The sequence below is a fragment of the Nyctibius grandis genome, chromosome Z (genome assembly GCF_013368605.1).
Source record: "Nyctibius grandis isolate bNycGra1 chromosome Z, bNycGra1.pri, whole genome shotgun sequence".
Classification (NCBI taxonomy): domain Eukaryota; kingdom Metazoa; phylum Chordata; class Aves; order Nyctibiiformes; family Nyctibiidae; genus Nyctibius; species Nyctibius grandis.
Window position 1 is genome coordinate 32,946,305 of NC_090695.1, and position 23,635 is coordinate 32,969,939.

Here is a 23,635-nt window from a genome sequence, read left to right on the forward strand (position 1 = left end):
GCTGAGCTGTGTTTTTGAGAGGAGGCGGTAAAGCAGCACTTCAAGCTTCAACTGATTCAAACACATAAGGTTGTGTAGGGATGCCTTCGTGAGGGTTCCTTCTAGAAGTGCCAGAATCCACTGTTTAAAATAGATTAATAGATTTAAAATGAGGCTGTCCTTCTCTGATATGTTTATTATGTGGCTGAAATTTTCCTCCTGGTAAAAAGCTGTACTTTGAATATTGTAGGTTGTAAGAATAAAAAAAAAACCCCACATGTTGGTATTTTACATGGGAGGAAAAATAAAGGCTTGAATTTTGCAGGTCATTCTAAGAAGGTGAATGAAAAGAGCAAAATATGCAGTATTGCTTTCTTGGGATAAACCTGTTAGCTCAAACTGCTGTCAACTGCACTTGACAGTTGACCGCTTCACTCTAAATACTAAAAGTTACTGAGTGTGTTTTTTGGCTCACTCCTGTGAAAATACAATAAGATTTTTCAGTTTATAGAAACTAGCCTTTGGGGTTAGTAAGAGTATCTGTCTGCCACTATGTTGGTACTTGACAAAGGCTGTATCTTAAACCATATATATACATATATATGTGTGTGTGTGTGTATCTCATTGTTTATTATAGATGTTTTCTATGGTATGGCTGTGCAGTAGTTCTGTTGTAATAATTTTTTTATACTTGGTGTACTGCTGATAAAGTGTTCTTTAAATCTTTTTTTTTTTTCAGTGTTCTCAGTATTGTTAACGGAACATCTGCTTAACTAGCTGAAGACTTGAGAAAATGAAACATGATTTAGAATAGTGAAGTGGTTTTGTTGCTTAATACCAGTATTATTGTGAGTACAGAAGGGAGACATGCTGGGAGATAGTTCAATTTCTTTCAGTCATAACATTTTGGCTGACTGTGGTGGCAGCCTTTTTTAGACTTGTTTCTTACCTCTCTCTCCTCGAGTCTTAAAGAGTTAAAAAAATCTTGCAGGCCAGAAAGATAGAAGGTCAAATAATAATTCCAAGTTGGAGGCTCAGGAAAGTCTTTAAACCCCTTGGTTGTGAGCTAGTATTTCAATGCTGTGTGTGCTGATTTTAGCCATAAAGAAGAATTGATGAAGCAAGAGGAAAGGATAATGAAAGACATTAAGCTAACTTTCAAGTTTGGAGCAGGGGGGGGGGAAATCTAGCTTTGCTTTTTAAAATTACATACAAATTATATTCATGCTAGATTTTAATGACGGAACAGTAATAAAATACTGAAAGTGGAACATATTCATGGCTACATGTTACTTGAACTTGCTCAAGCTCAACTAGTTACTAGAGTTGATTGTTGTACTGATAACAAAGCTAAGCAGTAGCATAGTAAGTTGTCTTATTTTTTTCTTTATTGGAATTATATAAAATAAGTTTAAATTAATTATTGAATTTTCCTTTTAGATAAACGAATTGGTGGATGCCCGTGATGTCAGCATTGGAGCCTGGTTTGAAGCTCATATAGAAAATGTTACCCGAGCAACAAAGGGACATAATGGTAAAGCTCAAGGAAAGAGTGGTAACACTTACAAAAGGACTAATGGAAACTTAAGTCAAGATCATTCTAGAGAAAATGCAAATAATTTGGACAGTACACCGTCCACATCTTATTCAGACTATACGGACACTGATGAAGAAGCTATTTATCATATCAAGTACGATGAGTAAGTGCTTCTGATGCTATTTTGAGGACATCACATATTGTTATTTGGTTTATATAAACCAAGAATTTCTTGAAGAAGCTTGGAATCAAAGAAAGCAAATTCAATGTTGCAACCAAGAAAAAAATTATTAAAAAATTTATAACACTTTTCAGTTGGATATGGTGAATCCATTGGGAGTAATGATATTTTCATGCCTAAGTACTTGTCAAGTGTTAGTTTCATTGTCTTTATGAAACTTAAAATCCATCTTTCTTATAGAAGAAAAAGAAACTATATAACTGAATTTTTACTGTGTGTTTTTCCAAGTAAAGTATTGTTTTAAATTTTTTTTTTACTATTTCCGGTGTATACTCAATTCCTCTCATTGGAGCTGAAGGAGAGCTCTCATGAGAGCAAAGTTTGTTACTTGATTTGGATCAATTTTATTCCAAATAGAACAATTGTGCATGAAATTTCAGGTCTGCACTTATAGTAAAGGTTTGTTATAGAGAACTTTGTGACTGAGGGCATGAAACCAATTCTGGAGAGAGGACATTAAGGGCAGGTTGTAGGTTTTTTTCTTTTGTTTTTTCCCTTCTGTTGTAAAAACAAATTCCAGAGCCTGCAATGTGTGGGTGGGAAACACTGAGTTTGGAGGGATTTCTTATTTATGAACACATTTTGCACCACTTCATTTACTTAAGAAATGGGTCTGGATTTTTATTTTTTAAATAACATCTGTTGAAGCATTGAGTTAAGCTTCTAAATGAATAAAACTTTAAATGGGTTGAGGATTTTAATTTTTTGGTACTGAAATTAGTAAAAATACTGTAGTTTGTGCAATGTAAGATTAAGGTAGAAGGATGCAAAGTATATTCAGTATTAACTAAATGTAGGTTTCCAAAATACGTTTTTAGAGCAGCTATTTCAACTTCAGTTATTTCAATATGTAACTGTGAATCTGACTTGCATAGAGCACTTTTTTGTATTTCTTACTAGTAGCAGATACAACTTAATGCACTTTTTTAACTCAACATAGAGTTCAGATTCTATATCTGTAACTGTGTAAGTTTTCTACTTAAAATGTTAGAGAATTACAAACGTGGAAGTTGAAATATAAATATTTCATTGAATATTGCAAGAAACAACATGGGAATAACTTAGTTAACCAGTATAATCAAAATGAAAATATTTTCTCTTGAAAACATATGTCTGTTGTGGGGTGATTTCAAAGATCCTGGCTTTAAGATTACCTAATTTTACAATACTGTGGTTGTATGTAAGTTAGCCATGGGCAAACATATCTGAGAAAGTGTTTGTAACTGTTGCAGCAAAATTATTTTCCTTTTTATTGTAGATATTGTTTTTCATAAGTTAAAAGTACAGAAGTAGAAAAAGTTTGACAACAGGTCTGATTTTTCTTTGGCATATTTATACCAAAGAAAAAAGAAGATTGACCTCTGTTTATGTGTACTTGAGGATCTAGCTGTTCCCTTTCAGCAGGTGGAGACAGTCTTTTTACTCTTACTATGAGGTCACGTGTAGCAGTTGTATATTCTTAGCCAACAAAATTAGCTAAGACGCATAAACATAATGTTGCAAGGTAGTCATTGAAGTCACAGTTACGTAACTAATCAGTTTAAGGGATTGGAAGTTTGAGCTTTTGGAAAGTAAAACTATTGGAAGGTTTTCTGGAAAGGGAGACTTGTACATTTATCGGTGGTTGGGTTTTTGATGAAAGTTACTGATACAAATCTTTCAAGGTCTCGCTTTTTTCTTTTAGTGTTACTTAACATGAATATTCGTATGGTAGCTATGTGTGCACTCATACCACTTTGTTTTCATACATTAGTGTTTACCCCTTTGGTGTCTGTAGACCACACATGTATCTGCCACCTGTATGCTTGATGTGGATAAATAGGGAGGTCATGGTGTGCTTTACCACACAGTTGTTCTCTGCTCCAGAAATTTTCATCTAATTTATCTCTTCATTCCTCTTCTTCAAGGTTCATATTTTACTGCTGTACTGTCTTTTTCTGCACAGTTACCTGTTCCTGGGTGTTTTGCTCTTTGGGTTTGCACTGTGCATTTTGCATCCAGATGTACTTGGCATCTTCTAGTTTGACCTTGCTGTGTTGTTTTGGAGAAACTCTTTTCACTTTTATCTCCAAAAGAAGGTGATTCTCTTGGGTGGCATAATTTCAGCTCCACCTTGCCTGCAAGAGGTATATTCTTACAAGATGTAAAAACACTTGCTATTATCTGAAACAGAATAAAAATGGCGTACAAGTGAATGACATAATCCCGGTACCTGTAAAGCTATCAAACTTACCTGAATACATTGGAAGGACTATGGGTCAGAGGTGGACACAGGTCCATAACTTCTCAAATTGTCCTTGATGCTCAGTTTCCAGACTGGTTCTCACTCTCTGCCTGTTACATCCTTCCAGTTTGGAAAAAAATTCACCAAAAGAATGTTACAGCTGGGGGATAGGTCACCTGTAGTGCATGGTCTGCTCCAGCCCCTTGACTCTGATCCGAGGCTTCATTGTGATGAATAGTAAATATACTTTACTGTATCACGTGTTGTGGCAGACTTAGTCTGACCCTCCACAAAAAAAAAAAAAGAAAAGTTCAAGTAACATCCTTCTTTTTTTCCGCCCCCCCCTCTTGATGGCTGGAACCAGTAATGCTAATAGCAATGTTTATGTAGGAGAGACTGGAAGTGCAACCCTCAAGGACAGAATCACAGAATCAGTCAGGTTGGAAGAGACCTCTGGGATCATCAAGTCCAACCAGGTCTTCCATGATCATAGGCCCAGTTCTTGCAACAAAGTCCTCTAGGGCAGGCCTGTCCTGCCTTGCTGTCTCCAAAACACACAGAACCACTTCTTGACTCAGATGAAGGCCTAAAACTGTTCTATCCTTTTTCTTAGCTGTCCCATGGGTATGCACACTGTATTCAGGATTGAGTTATGTGTGTTTAACACCATCTATCTCACACCTGCGTAGCTGGGAATTTCACCCAAAAGTGAAGCTTCACCTCAGTAATTTTCTCTTAGACTGTGATTGTCAGGAAAGTTCACCTTTAGCCTTAATTGCCTCACTAATTTATATTGGAGCACACTTCTCTCTACTTGGAAGTTTTTTAGGAGTCGTGAGAAAATCTGTCAAAGAGCATGAAGAAATAATCAATTATTTTCATCCAAAATGTGTCCAGAAACTGTGATGTGTTTACCCTCCCTCTACCAGTTTCAATGAGGGATAATGCTGCCATACCCAGTGGTTCTGTGTAGTCTTGTGGCTGTGCACTGAGGAGGCTGAGTCTGTACTGGCTTGCTTGTATGTTCCACACTTGATTCCTTGAAAGTAGTTAGAACAGCATCAACAGATCTAATGTTCATCTGGCTTTGGTTTTCTAGCTGGAAACATTTGACAGTCCCATCAAATGAAGAATCCAATCAATCATTAATTCTTTCTCAACAAGGTAACTTTTAGGTCACTATGTTCTCCTAAGTACAGCTGTTCTTAAAGGATGAAGCAGGACTTGTCCTTCCCTTAAGTGAGAAAGCTGCTTTTAGCAGTGGTACTCCTAGGTTTACCTATCACAAATTCTGTGCAAAACTTAAACACATTGTTTTGCGGTTTTAGATTTGGTAAAACCGACTTTCGTCTAATCCTTTTTTTTTTTTTTTGTAAGAGTGTACCTCCTCTGAGGGGCTGAGTTTTCTTTTGTTCCTCTCTTCTTTCCACTTCTTGTTTAAATAGTGTAGTTACAGAGAATGTGAAGGGGGAAAACATGGCAGAACCCTTCTAGCAAAGAGTATGATTAAGAGAGATTAACCTTTCTGGGCAAGAGTTTAGTTATAGTAATTTCAAAGGGGTGACTACCGTATGGCTTAAACCAGCTGTGACTGCTGCAGATAGGAGGTACTACATATCCCTCCTTGATTTTGTAGGGAACAGGATAACTGAGTTGTTTCTGTTATTGTGGTTTCCCCTCTCCATTTCCCCCTTCTTCCCACACCTTGAGGCTGTATGCGTAGCATTTAATTAAATTGCTGCAATAGTTGTAAGGCTCACATATTTCTGCAGAGAGATGTATCTGCTTATAGAAACCCTAGTGCCATTCGGAGGAACAGAACTCCTCAGTTCCAGATGAAATTGGAGTCACAGTTTGTGATAAGCTCAGAGATGTAAAAGGCTTGTGGTGCTTGTTTAAGAGCCCTGTCTTCATCAGTGAGGAAGAGATCAAAGTGTCAGCTTTATCAGTGCTGACCTTCAGTCAGTACCAACTCTCTTGGCATTCAGTTGTGGCTGTATAGCTTTTGCCTGATAGTCCTTCTTCTGCATTCAGTTTCTGAATGCAGCCTTCTCCCTGGAGGCAGCATTGTTTACAGTTGTGTTCCTATTTCTGCCAGTGTTGTTTTCCTCCCCTTCTGCCACTTTACTCACTGAATTTCCATTTCACCTTTAGATTTGTTGGTCTTAAAAAGAGCTGTTACAGACTTTAACGTCACGGGTGTTCTGTCAAGTTTAATAACACTGCTATCATACATTTCTTTCTTCTGCTCCGAGCAACTGTCTTTTAATACAGAAGATGTGAACCTGTCTTGAACAGAAGAAAACTAAATCCTTATTTGAAAGGACTCATGAGGAATCCAACACATGCTTAGATCCTAAAGTTAACAGAGATAACTGTAGGTAGAGTCTCCACCACAGCTTGCTTAAGAATTGCTTCTAAGTCAGGAGCAGGGTCTTTCAGTAGCTTAATGTGGCACCAAAAGGGCATGTCTTACAGTGCTGTGTCATACGAAAGTTTGCCCTTTCCTCTTAACTTACCCTATTTTGTATTTGTTGCTTGTGCAGCTCTGGATATAGTCTACTTAGTTTCAGGGGAACAGTTCTCTCACTCAGTGAGTGTTAGCTTCTTGATGGTTAGCTCTTCCCTGAAGTAGTGGAAAGATTTATTGATTTACAAACAAAGGCTGTCTTTACCTTCCTTTTCCCATTTAAGTTATTTGTAATGAAGGCCTTCCATTTAAGAAGGCTCTCAATGGTAGTCACAGGAAGGCTGCATGTTTCTGCAGCCTGAGAAATGTCAATATGCCTATATGTGCAAGTATAGATTTAGTATTGCTCAAGCGTAGGTAACTTTTTTCAGGGCCATCGTGTTTGATGATGTCTCTCTCAGGTCTTATATCAATCAACAGAGAAGTTTACATTAAACCTTGAGATAATACCTGCATGATGTGTCATAAATTACACTGTGGTTATTTATTCTAGGGAACTTTAGCAAGAGGGATCATCCACTTACTTCATGCTTAATATGAGCTGTGGGGTGATGCTCTCTGAACTCTTTCAGATCTGGAAGTAGTCTGAGGTCTCTCTGTTTCTCAGCCCAAGAGATTATAGTTAAGTCTGTGTCTATTCTGTGTAGGGTGTGAGTTGGATGGTTTTATGAACCATAAGAATGTACATGGATGTCTTGTCTTTGATGCTGTCTGAAAACCAGTGTCAGGTAGGATACACTGTAAGCAAGTTACATGCCCAGCCTGATTCTGGAGTTTAGGTAGCCAGATGGCCATTGCTGCTAGTGAGGATTCCTAAAAGCTTTACCAAGTTCTGGATCTGTGCCGGCAGCAGTTAGAGTATTTCTAATAGTAGATTTATTAAGAGTAGACACCCCCCCAGCTCTTCCCCCAGTTCTTAATGTTTCATTTTACTAAAATAGACTTTGTTTGTGAACAGGAAGACTTTAACCTGATGGACTTAAGTTTTCAAGTACATTAGGATTCTTATTGTCCATTAGTGTCCCTCTTCAAAGAGAAGCTCTTTGGTTGATACTTTTATTTGTCTGATGGATCTTGAGGATTATTATGTTAATCATTCATTACTTACAGTATACTATCTTTCAATGGGTTTCCCAGCTTCTCTTCTTGCACTTTAGTAAAGTTAGTGTTTCTTCTGGGTTTGATGAGAATGCTGCAGTTTCAGAGGGGTCCTCGTCATTCATGGAGTAGAAAAGCTTCAGAGCCTGTGGCAACCAGCTTGCTACTTCTGTTGTTCAGCAAGATGACTTTCCTGATTTCTCTCACTTCTACAGGGAGAATGACAGCCTGCATGTGAGTTTGTTTTGTTTTTTTTTATATTACAAGATTTCTTTTGAGACCTAGTCTAGGTTTTGATGTGAACTAAGATTCACCCTGCTTCTGATTTTGGTTAAAAAACTAGTTTTCCTATATTGTTCTTAAATTGTGTAGCTTTTCATAAGTTGGATAGAATAGGCATTGCCCAGCTTGCTTGGAACCACTTACTTCAGATGGTCCCTATGTCTCTGTGCTGCTAGCTGGAAGATCAAAGGATACAGTGATCTTAAAGGTGATCTCAGTGGATGCTGGTAACTTGAAAATCTGTCGCAAGACTGCTAAGGCAGAGCTTAAGTTGCAAGATACTTTTAATTCTGACATTATTAAAGAATGCCGCCATTCTGGGTATCTGTAAAATACTAGTACTGGCTATTACATGTGTTTAGAAACTATGCTGTCCTTGGATGCAATCCTACAGTAATTACTGTGTAACAAAGAAACTGGAAACCAACTCTGTCTAAACTCTGGATGTGGGGAGCTACTGACTGTGCCTGTAGACTGATGTGTAGGTAGTTAGGAAGGGTACTTAAGGTTCCTCTGAGGTATCAGTTCCATGTGCATGTTCATCATTTATCTGTCCTGGAGCCTATATGCTGTTGGGGTTTTCAAGTTGAGTAGAACCAACAGCTGTTTTGCACAGACAAAACAGTCAGCTTTGAATGGGTGAACTGTTGCTCGTGGTCATGAATGTGACTTTCCTAGAGTGACACTCTCATTTGCACTTGGGGTATGCTGACCCTTTCTTGTAGAGAACTCAGTTGTGTAGTTGCTAGTGATGCATTCGTGAGCACTCCCTGTAACAAAAATATAGGGCGGGAGAAATGGGAAGAGTGTGCAGCTATATGCCTGCTACAGAGGCAATTTTGTTTACAGAATAAACCTGAATAATGCTTTTCTAAGAAATAAAATTAGTGGGTAATCAATTTCATTCTTCAGCATGAAGAGTTAAGAACAGCGTTAATTTTCCTGTGTATCTAGTAAGATGTCTGTTCTTAAGTTGCTGATGCTGTTTTATCTAAATAAAGAGCTTGTGCTGAGGTACTATATATGCTTTTATCAAATACTATTACTAATTAGGACCTGTAGTCTTCAAGAATAAATTCACTTACTGTTGTGCTAAACTTTGTAGAACCATTTAACAAAAAGATATTCCTTACACCAAAGAGATTACAACCTGCTTTGAAGGTAAAGGCACATAAGAATATGCAATTACCATACCTGTAAGCCTCAATCAGTATGTCTCTCTGATTAGCCAGTTAGTCTTCCATAAGCTGTGTAAAATGTCATAAAAATAAAAATTATTTTGGAAAATACAACAGTAATTTTAGATCCTGGAGTCCAGGAAAAGATTAGTGTATGTGGTAGCTTGTAATAAAAGGGGACTGATCTCAGTGATCCAGGACACCTGTTAGACTCCTGTGTTCCTAAGTATAAATTGAATTAATTCAGTTGTATCAGTCTATCAGTGGTAGCTTTCATTTTGAGATGTTAAACACTGCTAAACACTGCTGTTAAACACTGCTAAAACGCATTGACCTGTCAACTCAATACTGTGTTTTCATTTTCGTTCTGCTTCTGCCTGAGAAGGAGTTTTAATATTGGCTGTCTTTTTTACTATTTTAAGCTTATTTGCTTCTGCTTTTGAGGTATGTGAATCACGTTAGGGGCATAGGCGCCTCATGCTAGCTGAAAGAAATACAAAAATAGGAACTTGGGCAACAAACTTTATTTGGACAGATGGGGAACAATGCAAGACAAAAAAACAGTTTAGGAGGAAAAAAAGTTGGGAGGAATCCTACTTGAAATACTTTTTTTTTTTTTTTTAATATTTGTTCATTCCACAGATCTCATCCTGCTCAAATGGAAAGTGTTTATTTCTGTATTTCATGTTGTAGGAGCTTTGAAAAGTCTTTAAGTGCAGGAGGAGATGGTCTTTAAGTACAAGGGGAGTTCTCATTGTCAAGAAGATTACTTTTATTTAAACCTTTTTCTTACACATCTATTCTATTTATTCAGGACTAATCAGGGTTGCAGACAGTAAGAGAAGTTCACCTTGAAAGTGGTGTGAGGAGAAACAGTTCCCAATGAAGGCTAAAGGTATTACTGATCATCCTTTTTATAAAGGGAGGAGAAAAGATAAAAACTGAGACATTTTGTTTAAAAGACTGTGATAGCCTAGCACTCTAAAATGCTCTGTCCTGCTGTGACCATTAATCCTTACCAAAAAGGGCTTGCCTGTTTCAGGTGAGTTTCGTTTGTCATTTGTAGTTCAGACTGTCATTAACCTTTGAAACAGAATGAGTTTATGCACAATTCTGCATTTTCTTTAAAAATGTGTTGTTAAGAAAATTAGGGTTTAACAATGTTGTCATGCAGGTCAAAAATTTTAATCATCCTGTGTTCTGTGTGAGTAACATGCAAGACACAGGTTGATAGTTGGAAAGCACAGAATATTCTGAGGAAATAAGAAGAAAATTTCTAAGTACTACCTGGTCAATAAAACTAATCATTTTCTCCTTGCAAGTGTCTCCTTAGCTGAAGAGATCGTCAAGAGAATAACGGTCTTAAACTTGCTATTCCTTTCTCAAGGAATGGTTTGAAGATTAGACTTGCTTAACAGGTATATTTTTCAGAATATTTTTGATGTGAAATGTTCAAGAAAAGATAGTAGGCAGGGATTTAATAGAATGTTATCTGAGAATTCACACAGGTGGCACTGATAAATTGATTTTGGAGACCAAAAGACATTATGGGCCATTGTCAGGTGAGGTGGCCACTGCTTCTTCCTCTTACCTACTTCCCAACTATGTACATCTAATAGTTAAGTTGCATTGAATTTGGTGGTTGTGTGACTCGCTTCCTAATATGTCTAAAAACTAATGTTAACTAAGTGAATATTACTGTTTATGTCACTGATCCAATCAAATGCATTTGCCCATTGGCTGCACAGTGGGGGCAGAACAAGGGAAAGAAACTGCTTCTTTGAGAGGTAGCTGCTTTGAGCAGCATTACTGAAAGTGTGTGATGCAAACAGTTCAGTTTTGTCTTCTGTGAAGAAATGCCAAAATACATCCACTTGCACACAATGTATTTCTCAAATACCCCTCATAAACTTGTTTAACTGAAATATTTGACTTTTTTCTTTATATACATTAAGCACAGGAAATAGTGCATAAAAGGAAGATGTATGCTGTCAAATTCCTGGCAGTAGTCTCGATCATTGAAGTGATTTCTTTGAAGGATACTAAGTTAATCGCTAGAAATATCTGGAGCTACAGACCATAGCTTCATTATGGCACCTGCTATCTTTGATTCACATTGGCCACTTTAGAATTTCAGAAAAAGAAGAAGAATGAGAGCTATATTGTCTGCTCAGTAGAGTCTTCTCTTAAGACAGTCTTTTCTTAAGGGAAACGTGTTTTCTTTGACCTTCTGTCAGTAACAAACTTTTTTAGTAATTGGTCTGAGTGACTACTTGGAGCATCTCTCCTAGCAGCATAATTTTGTTTTCTAGTTTCTAATATCAGTGATTAGTTTGTTTACTCATTCAGAACTCGCTCATACAGTTTATTAGACAATCCTAAAACAATAGAAGACCTGCTAGGTCACATAAGTCGTCATTCTTTATGTCCTCATTAGAAAAAGAGTGTCACTACGATGTGGCTGTCTAGGCATATTAGTTCAAACTTTTGGGGGAATAGGCTGCACACTACTGCTTTTAATTTCAAGAAGCTGATTCTGTGTAAGGTTACTTGTCCCATTTGCAGTGGATTTCCTGACTACATAAGCTGTGTTTTATGGTCTGAAAGTGTTTGCATGTATTAGTCTTCAGGGTTTTGACAACTGGTATTAACTGTAAGGCTTGGATTTCTAAGGATGTAGGCACTTTCAACAAACTGAAAAGGAAGTAGTTTGAGGAGAAAATACAGGTGTTTCTTGTGTCTCTTTAGAAAGCATATGAAATGAAGGGAGGGAAACTTTGCTGTCCTAGTAGTTGTTTGAGAGAACAACTGAAATGTCAACAGTTAAACTTTTCTTTTTTTTCCGAGACTTGGCTGAAAAAACTGTTATCGTCAGTGAGAATGTGATTGAACTCTTTCTGCTTCTTATTTATTTGTCTATAGTTGGCTGTAAGTGTTCTCCTTGCACAGTTACAGAATTGAACACCTGAGGAAAGGTTTTTCAAAAAAATAAGTCTTTCAGTAATTGCTTGACTTGTTATCCTGTGTGCTAGCTAGTGAAGTAAACCTGTTTTCCATTACATTCACAGTATTTAAACTCATTATACAACAGTTTTGTATTAAAAAATTCAACCTTATATGTATTTCTTACAGCTTCTGAACTTCTGTTTTGATACTCTTGTTTCCAGTTTGTCATCTTTCAAAGTATCCATATTGTCCACACAGTGCCATGGTATAAGTCTAGGAGTTAATTTTTCTTAATACTCAGAACTAAAATTGTTAGGAAACTAAGATGTTTCTCTTCAGGCTATTAATACGTATTCTCAGTGTTTAAGCAGCTTAATTCTGTAGTTATTAGTTGTTAGGTAAATCTTGTTTGTAATCCATATGACTGATTTTTATCTTTGTTGATATTCATTGTTTTTTCTAGTCTGTCATTTGGAATATGTTACCTTTTTCTTGTTATAACAAATTATCAGACCTAGTGGTCTTCTTTTGGAAGTCCAAACACACAGCTTTATTATCCCCGTGATTTTTTTTTTCCACATTTGTAATTGTGGCTTAGATGCTCTTCCAGAATAGTGTCATTCACTTTCTCAAAATATTACAGGAAAATTATGCTCATTATTTCCTAGCAAATTGTCGGGGGGTGGTTGTGGTGTGAATGTAGCTTTTATTCAGGTTTACCTGCTTAATCACCTTTACCTCCTACATGAGTTAATTCCTTTTTCTTCTTTTCTTCTATTCCTTCATTTCAGGGTGTGCATTGAATGACTCTTTTCTGAGTTTGTTGTTTGGGAAAATAAATTACACTTTCATTCTATTTATATTGGAAAATAACAATTTTAAGAAATTGCACATCTGCACTAACATTCCTTACCACACTAGTATGGAGAGGGGATGGGGAAGTCTTGACTTCTGTTTCAAGAATTTTCTCTTTCCAGTTCCAGTTGTTCTGGTAACAGCTGGGAAAAGTGTTAAAGGATATATTGCAAGTTCTCAGTACATTGAGCAGACTTGTGTATATTCTGACACAGAGCTAATATATTTTTTTAGTATTTGAGCACTTTGGGAATGAGCAGATACTGACCATAGCCAAGAAACACTGGAATTTTACCTTTTGGATAATTCTTTGCTATGGAAACTATCTACACAGATAGGAAATCTTAAGAGATCCTTGCTGTGCTAGTGTTAGTATTTACAGTTAAAAATATTACAGGGAAAAATGAAATTACAGGGGAATACAGCTTAATGATGAACATGAGACTTCTTATGGGTGGCATTAATTAAACTGTTACGATTATGCTTACTGTTATGATGTCTGCTTTTTTCAGTATTAGGTACTGAGTGTCATGAAAAACATGTAAAACTAAGAAAATGCCTACAATTGTTTTAAGTTTAAAGGTTTAATGGTGTCATATAATCTTCATTTCAACTGTACCAAACTTATGCTAGTCTAATTAGAACACTGCTGTGAAAATGTTTCTGTTTTCTCTTGAGGGTCATCTTAGGATTTTAAAAGTATCTCAATAAATAAGAAATCACTTTCAGTAAACATTCATGTCTAACAGTAGTCCTTTATTATGGCTTGCCAGGATGGATTTTCCACTTCATTCTTGAGGCATGTTAAAAGATCATATTTGTTCTCTTTATGTTTTGGTTTATCTACGTAAGTCCATGAATTCCCATTTTGTGATACTATATTTAAGTATTACTCTTGTATATTTAAGAGATTAGGTCTTAATCGCGTGTGGGATTTTTACAAATAACATGTAAATCTTTAGGAAAATGAACATGGAAGTAGCAGCATTTTTCTAATGTGAGTGTGTGTTTTTCCATACTTACGGAGGTAAATTGTGGCATTAGATACATTTGAGAGCAAAAGTGTACTGTGGAAGTACTTATTACTTAGTATAATCAGGAATAGTGGTGCTCTGCTTAGCATCTGTAGTGTGACTGTGAGATTTTGAGCCTAACTCAAAAGCTGGTGACAAATGCTTTTTCTACTGTTCTGTCTGGGGTGTCAGTTATGGAGAAATGTGAGTGCATAAATATCTGCTAGCATTCACTGATGTCCATAAAAGCATATTTCTATGTGTGAAGGCTGGAATCTGAAGCAAAAGAAGGGTGAATTCAGACATGGGAAGTCTCACCTGTTTGTAACCTATCTTTTTTTCTTCCAAAGTTTCTGAGCTTAAGTTTCTGGCCAGCCACTAAGAGGAAAAAATCACTCTGTGTAGAGTCTGCCTTCGTTTTCTTTGTTTGGAAAGCAGTTAGTTTCTTTCTGTCTGTAAAAGGGGACTTTGGGGGTCTCTTTTGGTAAGTGATCATGTTCTAGTCATGCTGATAAGCAGTCTTCTTTATTTGGGTTCTTTCATCAGATACTGCAAAGAACAGAGGTGGAGTCATTGTTAACAATGACAATCTTTGAAGTTCCTCAGCAGTAAAGTAGGAAAGATTCTGTTCTGAATTGTATAGGAGAGGGAAGGATGACACAAATCTGAATTTTGGAAAAACATACTTCCTAATCATTAAGTAAAAAATATATTTGTCCAAAGGTCTTCCAGGAAAAACAGAACCTGAAGGGATTTTATTTTTAGAAAAGAACAGATTTTTCAAATCAAATTTAAGTTTCTGTGAGTGTAAACTATTGTAAGTCACACATTTTTTTGTGGGTTGTTTTTTTTTTTGATAATGACACTGGAACTTCTGAAAATGTGTATTGCTTATTTTTTGTAATCCCACTGATCTCATATGTACTTCTCACTTGATTATTTCACTGTACACATAAATGATGTCTATTTTTTATCTATTTTTTTGGTTTCCTTTTGTGTAAGCCCTATTTTCGTTTCGGAGTTCAAGTAAACTGAGTCTTCACTTTGTGCTACCTGCTGTCTTCTCCAATCTTTAGGAAGGATTTATTGTAAGCTGATTGGAACTGGCTAGTGGCTTAAACTTAAGACAACTATGATTTCAGTAGCCCATACTATAACGTGATGTCATTATTCAGGCACTCAATAAAATAGACATTCTCTCTATTAGTTGCTTTTTGTTTTGTCTTACTACCTGTGGATTCATCTGTCTTATGGTTTTTATGGATGTTACAACATTCATAATTATTATAGTAGAATTGTGTAATAGTCCTTTTAAAGGAAAGCTGCACGACATAAAGGTAAAACCACAAATGTTAGCTTTGCAGTACACACTCAAATTGGAAACAAAACCAAGTAAAAAAAATTTAGGAACTGTGGAGAGTTTACATCATATGAGACTGTCATTTGGATACTGGCTCTATCCCAAGCACCTGTCTTTGTGTGATATAATTTCTGTCATGCAGATTTTTATAACTAGGATCTGAAAGTGTTTGGAAAAAACACTCTTTGGATTTGACTTTTGTAAGTAGTTAAGGATATGGTTTTTTACTTGACCATTGGTTTATCTAAAGGTACAGCCACTTTTGAACTGTCGTGGTTCATGTTTCTTTAAAAAAAAAAAATACCAATCTTCCCACAAATTTAAGGCACACTCTAGATATTTGCATGGTAGAGGTTGAAGATATGCTTGGAGATAGAATACCAGGTCTAGCCCCTTCCCTTGCCCTCCCCCCTCCCTTGTCTGTAGTAGCAGAGTGGTGTGTTAGAGTTAATACAAAGCATAAAACAAAGCTAAATGAAGTTGTTTAATTACGTCAGTGGGCTTTCAGTCAACTGTTTAGGAGCAGACATCTTGATTTCAGGCTATTGTCTATCAGAGCCTCATGGTGCTAATGACAGTTTTAGTAGTAAGAGTAGGATTTTACAATTACAATTTAACAGTGCTGTTTGATAAAGGTATACTAACTATAAAGCATGAGTGCTCTTGCTAAAGTACCAATAATTGCATGATGGAAATGTAATTTACGATATAACATCCTCAGCAATATTTGCTAGGAAGGAAGAATGAATACTTTTAATAGCACTTGTTTATAGGCAGTAGACTTTTCATTTTCTCTGGTAAATCTGTACTGTGACCTCATCTAATACTAGTTCAATGATGGAAGATTATTTGCTTACACACAATATCAGAAGGGAACTTCACTATTTTAGTCTCGCATCTTACGTTTTACTTTTTGTAACAGGCCAGCTTTTTTCTGCAAGCAATGTTTCATCATGTCTATATTGTGCTGTTTTTACAGCACTTGTGCAAACTATACAGGCTCTACCATCATTGAATAATGGTCTTATACAGAGGATTTAAGAAGGCTATGGTGTTAAACTGAAGAGTTACCATCTCAGATCTTAAAAGCTTTCTTTCTTGCATTGAGATTTTAGTGGTAGTGTCGTCAAGTATCACTATCTTAACTTGCAAAGGAATTGGAGCTCTTCAGAAATTATTCTTTATGCTCTGATTTTTTTGGTGTATGTGCTGTGATGGCATATACCAACACAGGAGGAAGAAAGCAATCTCTTATAAACCCTAGCAATTTGTGGGTAATATTATGTAAAATACTGTGTAAAGTCACTAAGTGTCAGTGAAAAATAAATCAACCAAAATTTTTTAATTATGATTTAGTGTATCATTAATTTCTTTTAATATTGCATTTCTTACTACATCTTTTCAAGAGAAGTGTATTGTCAAGAGAAGGAATAATTTGTACATTTATCTTTCTGGATTTTTTGTTTTGTAATTTAAAGGGAGAAACATTTTCAATTTGTTAGTTCATGTGTCTCATTGAGAGTCTTAGTTCTGTTTCTCACTACATTTTGTAGTTAGGCTTTTTTTTTTTAGACATGGTGCATGGAATGTGGACTTGGACTATATTCACCACATGGATGTAATATGCTGGTTTGTAGGGTCAGATCTTTAAAAAGAACTGTCCTAATTGTGGTGTTGTTGAAGTTAATGGAAATGTAACAAATGCATGAAAGCAAAGCTAAGTTAGAAATGTGCTGTGTTGAAAAACCTAGTTTTAATCTTAATGACTTTTAATTGGGATATTGACTTTACTGTGAGCAAACTGGGGCCATGTGTGTAAGAAAACTTTGAACTTGATCGCATTCTAGTCAAAAAGTCACCCAGTGCTTATAGATTTACTTAATTTTTTTTTTTTTTTGAGAAAACTCATGGAGGCTGCTTTTCCATCTGAGATTAGTCAAATTCCTTGTCTGTGTTTAGATGAAAACTAAACTTGCAAAAGGATATTAGGTCAGATTTTTATACTATGTTTCTTATATGCCCAGAGCACATTTTAAAATTTATACTTTTGAAAAATATTGTCTGTGACTTATTCTTACTGTTACAGGAGTTGTAATCATTACTGTTGTTGGTTTTACTTTTCAAGGTACCCAGAGAATGGCATAATAGAAATGGACACCAGTAATCTTCGACCCCGAGCAAGAACCATTCTGAAGTGGAGTGAACTAAAAGTGGGTGATGTGGTGATGGTTAACTACAATGTTGAGACTCCAGAAGAAAGAGGATTTTGGTTTGATGCAGAAATTACCTCTTTGAGAGAAATCTCAAGGACTAACAAAGAGGTTCATGCTAAAATTCTACTGGGGTAAGATTTGTTTGACCAACTCATAAAATCTTTACATATCATATAAAGTAAGTTTGTTAGGGTTTCTTTGTCTACTAGTCATAACTAGATTAAACTTAATGTCATACTTCGATTCCACAGCTATCTGAGTCATGGAATTACGGTGCATGGTTTTTATGGTGTGCAGGCTTAGCTATGAGTCAAGAGTTTTTACATTTCCTGGGATTGCTGGAGGCAACCATAAGGTTGCATGTATTATCTGAGATTCAAATTGATCAGAGTGTGTTTTTAGTTATATTCCTTTGTATAGTATATATTTATACATTTATATTAATTTTTATATATTATATGTTCAATTCCATTGAAAGCTGAAAAATTTTTGAGATAACTGGAAACCCTTGGGTTTCACTGAGTATTACTCATCTCTGACATTTTGAGTAAGTCTCTGAACTGGCTAATGGAATTTTTAAAGAATAAAACGTTTGTGCAGGTATTGTATTCTTATATATTTACTTGTTCTGATAAGTAAAATGTGGAACTGTGGGATGTGGGAATTACGAGTTTTCATGTGTCTGAACTCACCTCAGTATCTTTGCTTTGTTTTCCTATTTCACTTAAAAACTTGTGTGTAGTTCTCTAGGAACAGTGTTTTCTACAGAAATCCATATGATGCTACTGTCAGTAAGTTGTGTGGTTACCTTCTTAGAGATGAACAGGTGACCAAGCTTTATTGGCAGTGTCCTTGAGGAGTTCACTGTAACCTTCCTCCTCCTTCTAATTAGCTTACCTCATTCCTTTAACATTATCCTTTTCTGACACAAAAGAACTAAAAGCAAGTGGATCCAGTCTGCTACCTCCATCCTTGCAGAAGAGAGGAGCGTATGGGTACTTATATGTTAGGAGTGAAACTGATTTTAAAATTAAACTGAAACTGAAGTGAAGTTTCTTTTTACTTAAGAAACGATTGATTTAATGTTGTCATGTCCCACATTTACTCAGTGAGTAGTACCATTGTTCTGGGCATATATTCCTTAAAATAAATTGGACTGTTCACATACTAGTGTAGTTTTCTTTATGAGAATTGTTGTATCTGTAGGAAGACTTACAGTGTAGGACATGGTTAATTTGAAGAGACATACATAAGACTTACGATTGGATGCCGTTCAATATTTTGTGTAAAAAAGAAATGCAGTCATACCTGGTAATGGGAAATAGGAAAGACATTGACTTGGTAAATCATGCAAGTAAATGAAAACCTGTTTTGTGGATGGTTTCTGATTTTAGAATAACAGGAGTTTTATTAGACAATCTCAGTGCATTATGGTCTTCTTGTATTTAGTAGCGCAGGCATAAGGACTTTTTCTTTTTTGCTTGGCTTACGAAACACTTCAAATGTAAAGCAAGAAGAAATGGAGCAGGTAGTTTGAATTATTAACTTGGAAGGGAGGTGAGATTAAGAAATGGAGGCCAATCCAGAGAGATGCAGATTTTCATTGTAGTGCATATAATATTTGTATGGCATTTGGTGAATCAGAGATGGAGTTTGTGACCCTCTACGAACAGAACTGTCCACATACCAGTTTACATGAAGTTCAAATGTCTATTGATAACATTATTTAAAACTGTTGTCTACATGGATTCTTTCAGAGTTTTTCCCATTTATTAAAATACGATAATCAAAATATGTTTTATGTTGGCAAAAGCAAGAACGTGGTGGCTTCTGTTCATGCTGGCTGGAACTCTATAGGATAACTGTTTTTAATCTAAATAAGCTGATAGGTATGCTTCAAATTTGAAGATGGTAACTTCAGATACTGTGGGTACTGTGGCAGATACCGTGGGGTTCCCTGTAGTATTGACACTAGTCTCTGAAAGGAATTGGAGGAGGGGAAAAAGCCACAGTTGACAAATATCTTATTCTAAGGTGATGAATTAAGATTCCACTTGAAAAATGGACTTAATTTCAGTGAATTTTCTTCCTAAGAATTCAGGCTTCATTTACATGTTGATAGATTGTATATGCAGTAATCAACTAGTTTGCAGAAAGTAAGGTTATCTGAGCCTTGCCATTTCTGAAATTTATCAAGGAATAATTCTGTGTCACCTGTGATACCTAAGTCATTCCTCTCAATTAGCAGTAAAAGGACAAGATAAACTTGTGTAAGGAACATGCTGCAACAAGAATCACTTTACATTTCAGGTATGTTGGTTTGCAAAATAAAAACCAATCTCATAGTGTTTCAATGTTTATTAATATATATTAATATACTGATATAATATAAAGATATAATAATATAAGTGAGCTTAGAATTAGAATTATGTTATTGTTACAATATTTTAGTTTATAATAATATAATTAATATATGAATATTCTATAATTTAATATATTATTGATATGTTGTCATGAGTTCTTACCATAATGTTAGCATTAGCTAATTGCTTTAAATAAAGGTGAAATCTGTTTTGAATGCTTTATGAGTATATGTTAGTGATTAATTGATTGTATGTTAATGACTAATTATTTATGTACTACTTAAGAACAACCTTAGCAGGCAGTAAAGGGAGGCAGAGTTCTTAGAGTTGCATCAGATATATTAATGGCTTGGACTTTTTTCCCTTTCTTGTATTATGTCAAGGAGGCTTTGTGTAAAACAGTTTTGTACACAATAGTTGAATGATTTATTGATCTTGATTGCTTTTGATAAAGATTTCATGAAGATGTTGCACAACGACAGGAAATAACAAGAACATGTACTGTTTGCGGTAATGCTTTGGAGCTGGTAGAGCATGTGATGAGTACTTCTTGTTTACTGTATCTGTCGACGTGCGTTTTTGTTGGGTGTTACCCTTCCTCATGTCTGAGTCGTAACCTGAAGGATGTGTCCTGTACAGTCTATCATCATTAGTTCATCTTTTGGGAAACAAATATGAATTAGAGAATATTATAAAAGAGAGGAGTGAGACTGAACGGGGGAGAAAAAGACATCACTATACAGAAGAATTGAACACAATAATTCTCATTTGTGTTGTATTTGCATTGCAACTGAAATTTGTAATGGCAGAATGTCTAAAACTATCCAAACTGGACTTACTGTGTCTCAGATACAAATAGTAGGGAAACATCAGTGCTTTAACCGTGGGTCTAGGACCATAGGGCATCTCATGACTGTGTGTGGATGCTTACAGTTCAGAATGGTATCCCTGTGTATGGTACCTCTGAACTGATTTTGGCTAAATTTGCAGGGTGTACCTCTATTTTTGAACATCCTCTATTTTTCTTTTTTGGGAGTATCTTCTGTTTCATGATAAAAGCAGTTATTTGTAATCCAGAGTAATATGACTTGTCTTCTTTGCACTTTAAAGGGCATGTATCAAATGCCTGTTACTGGTGGGTAGTTGTGGGACAAACTGTTCACAACTTATTTTAATGTTGGAGCTGGCTGACATGGTTAAAGTCACCGCACCAAATGAAACCAAATGGTGCTTTGCATTTTTGCTAGACTTCACGATAAATAGAGCCAAAATCAGCTCTTACTTTTCTTCGGTTAGCCTTTGAAAGTTTGAGTTTAGCAAGGACTCTGTCAATACCAAGATTTGTATGTCGTTTAAGCCTTTGGAGTTATACAAGAATATCAGAAAAAACTGTTCACTCTGCAGATTTTATACCTATTTAACTAAGTGAATATTTAATGAATTTGAGATCTTTACCCAAGTAGTGGTATTGGAAAGTAATAGGAAGGATCCTAAATTTTCAGTTTTATATTTGTCATCTTTTAGCTCTGCAGGTTTTTGTGGGAAGCTTCCTGCTCCGGAAAAGGAAAGATTGTTTTGTTTTCAGATAAATCTCTCTAATTTTTAAATATGCTTATGATGTTTTTCTATGTAACCTGCCAGATCTGGGGCTTATCTTCCTCATTTGAACACAATTTCTGCTTTTTTTTTTTTTTTTTTTTTTTTTTTTTTTTGTAGTATAAGTTCCTGTTTATCTTCTTTTAGACTCCTTTTATTCATGTCTGGCATGTTTTTTTTCTCAGAAAGCAGTATGATGTTTTTACACGGTCTTTATGCTACCTGTACAGATTTTACTTTTAGCTGCTCCTTTTACTTCTTTTGAACAAATTTTTCCATTTATATTTAACTTCAGGTTTTTGAAGTCATACATAATGTTTGTGTTTATAGCTTTGCAAAGGTACAGAATTTAAATCACATTACAGATTAGTGAACTAACAGTGAAACAAGTCTTGCACGTTGTTCTGGATGATTTCAAGAGTTCTTGTGCTTCTGTGGATTTCTATCTGGCTGATCAAAAAAAAAAAGTTATTGGCAGTTGTACCTTGTTTTGACACTTAGAAAAATAACAGTACCATACTTCCTATCGCTCTCAGTATGTATTGTGATAATCAACATGTCTACTTTGTAGGTGCCCAGTAGTGAAGTTCTCGTACTGTGTTTCTTCTTTAGGCCTGGAATTTCTGTCTACATGGTTTATCCCTTACTGATGTTTGTATACTTTTGTGGTATTAATTTTCTACCCAAAATAACTTCCCAGTTTATTTGTTTTGATGTAACATCTTTGACTGTTGCTGGTTGATCTGGGAAGACATTGTTTTGCTGATATGTGGAATGTTAACAAGAATGACTTGGAGCCATTTTTTAAAATAGCTTTAATGCTGTATCAGCAGGTATCCTAATAATGAGAATTCTAATTGCTGAAGAACTTGCCTGAAGCTTTCTTGCACAGACATAAAAATGGCGTGTTTCTTCTAGGCAACAAAACTTCTGAAAAGATGAATTTGTGTCTCGCTCTTTCCTCTTCTCCTTATGACTTCAGTGGAGCTGGTCGCCTCCTTTGAAGAAGAGACCTCCATTTGAATCAACGCAACTGTTTCATATCAAGATAGATTCTGATTGTCCAAGAAGCCTGCTGGGATTTTTCATGGTGATTCTGTATACGCAATGCCTAGAACTTCTTAAGCACTTCTGTGAACTGCTTTTCCCTAGTCTCTACAGCTAGAGATGGCTCTTTTTGTGATACACAGCCTTAGGTAATAATCTCACAATTCTTAACAGTGACTAACAACAGAGAGACTATTTTGGGTCCCACTTAATTATCCTGTTGGACAAAACAACTCATGTTTGGTGGGGCGTGTGTGTGAAAAGAATGATCTGTTTGAACATAAGAAGTGAAGTTTACTGGAAATCAACCTGCTTATTTTTAAATTCCAGATAAGGTTTTTAATCTTGCTTCAGTTGTGATTTCATTCTTGAGGAAAAACTCAAGAATTAAAAGACGTAACGGACATGAGGACAGAACATTATTAAAGATGCATACAGTGCATCCTCTTATGCAAAAAAAAGGACTCTGGGGTGCAGGACAAACTGCCCAGAAGGCATTGGAACACACTGTCAGCCACTGGGACTGGAGAAAGGCTGGTGTCCAGGATATGTTGTTTTGCTCAAATGTGAGGGACATTTGAGAAGAACAGTATCTGCCTGAGAATAATTCATGAAGAGAACATGAACAGAGTGAATCCTTTAACCACTCGCTGTGGTAATTTTCCTCTCCACCAAGGTAATAACTAAGATACAGTCCCTAGGTTCAGCATCTATGAAATCAAAACCAGCAAGTTCAGAAAGAACTGAAAGAGTATATTTTGAAGAGTATTTGGCTGACTTGTTATTACAGATACCCTTTTCATGTTTCCTCTTTCTCCTTTCCCGTCTTTCTCTTTGGACAAAAATTTCCATTTTACAAACACTCCCTGAATAGTTATGACAGCCAGGTTCTTCTACACAGATCATAGCTATTCTTCCATGTGCTTTGTTTTCCTACTTTAAAGAGGACAAATCTTCAGGAGGCTCCATTATGCAGAGAGGAGTGGAAGGATTACAGTTTTAAGATTGCTTAATCATAATAATTTCTCTTATGTGGAAGAAATATTTTATGTTTTGATACTTCCCTCTTCCCGATTTTAAAAGAGAGACCATAAAAAGTAATTTACTTGTCCTTTGTGCCATTTCCATGCATGTTGCCTGTTCTTAACTGGCAATATGGAGAAACTTATACTTGAGTGTTTGAGTTTGCTTTCCCAAAATGGAGGGAAAGTAGACTAAGTGTTTGCAATTCAT

The 23,635-nt window shown here is 35.8% G+C and overlaps 1 protein-coding gene across 2 annotated transcripts in view; it reads left to right on the forward strand.

Moving 5' to 3' along the window:
- Positions 1-23,635, forward strand: part of UHRF2 (ubiquitin like with PHD and ring finger domains 2) — a 99,379-nt gene that overhangs the window by 19,508 nt on the left and 56,236 nt on the right. For both annotated transcript variants that reach the window (XM_068422638.1, XM_068422639.1), the window contains exons 3-4: positions 1,420-1,679; positions 17,309-17,527. In XM_068422638.1, coding sequence (XP_068278739.1) covers positions 1,420-1,679; positions 17,309-17,527 — 479 coding nt within the window. The remainder of the gene's footprint in view (positions 1-1,419; positions 1,680-17,308; positions 17,528-23,635) is intronic.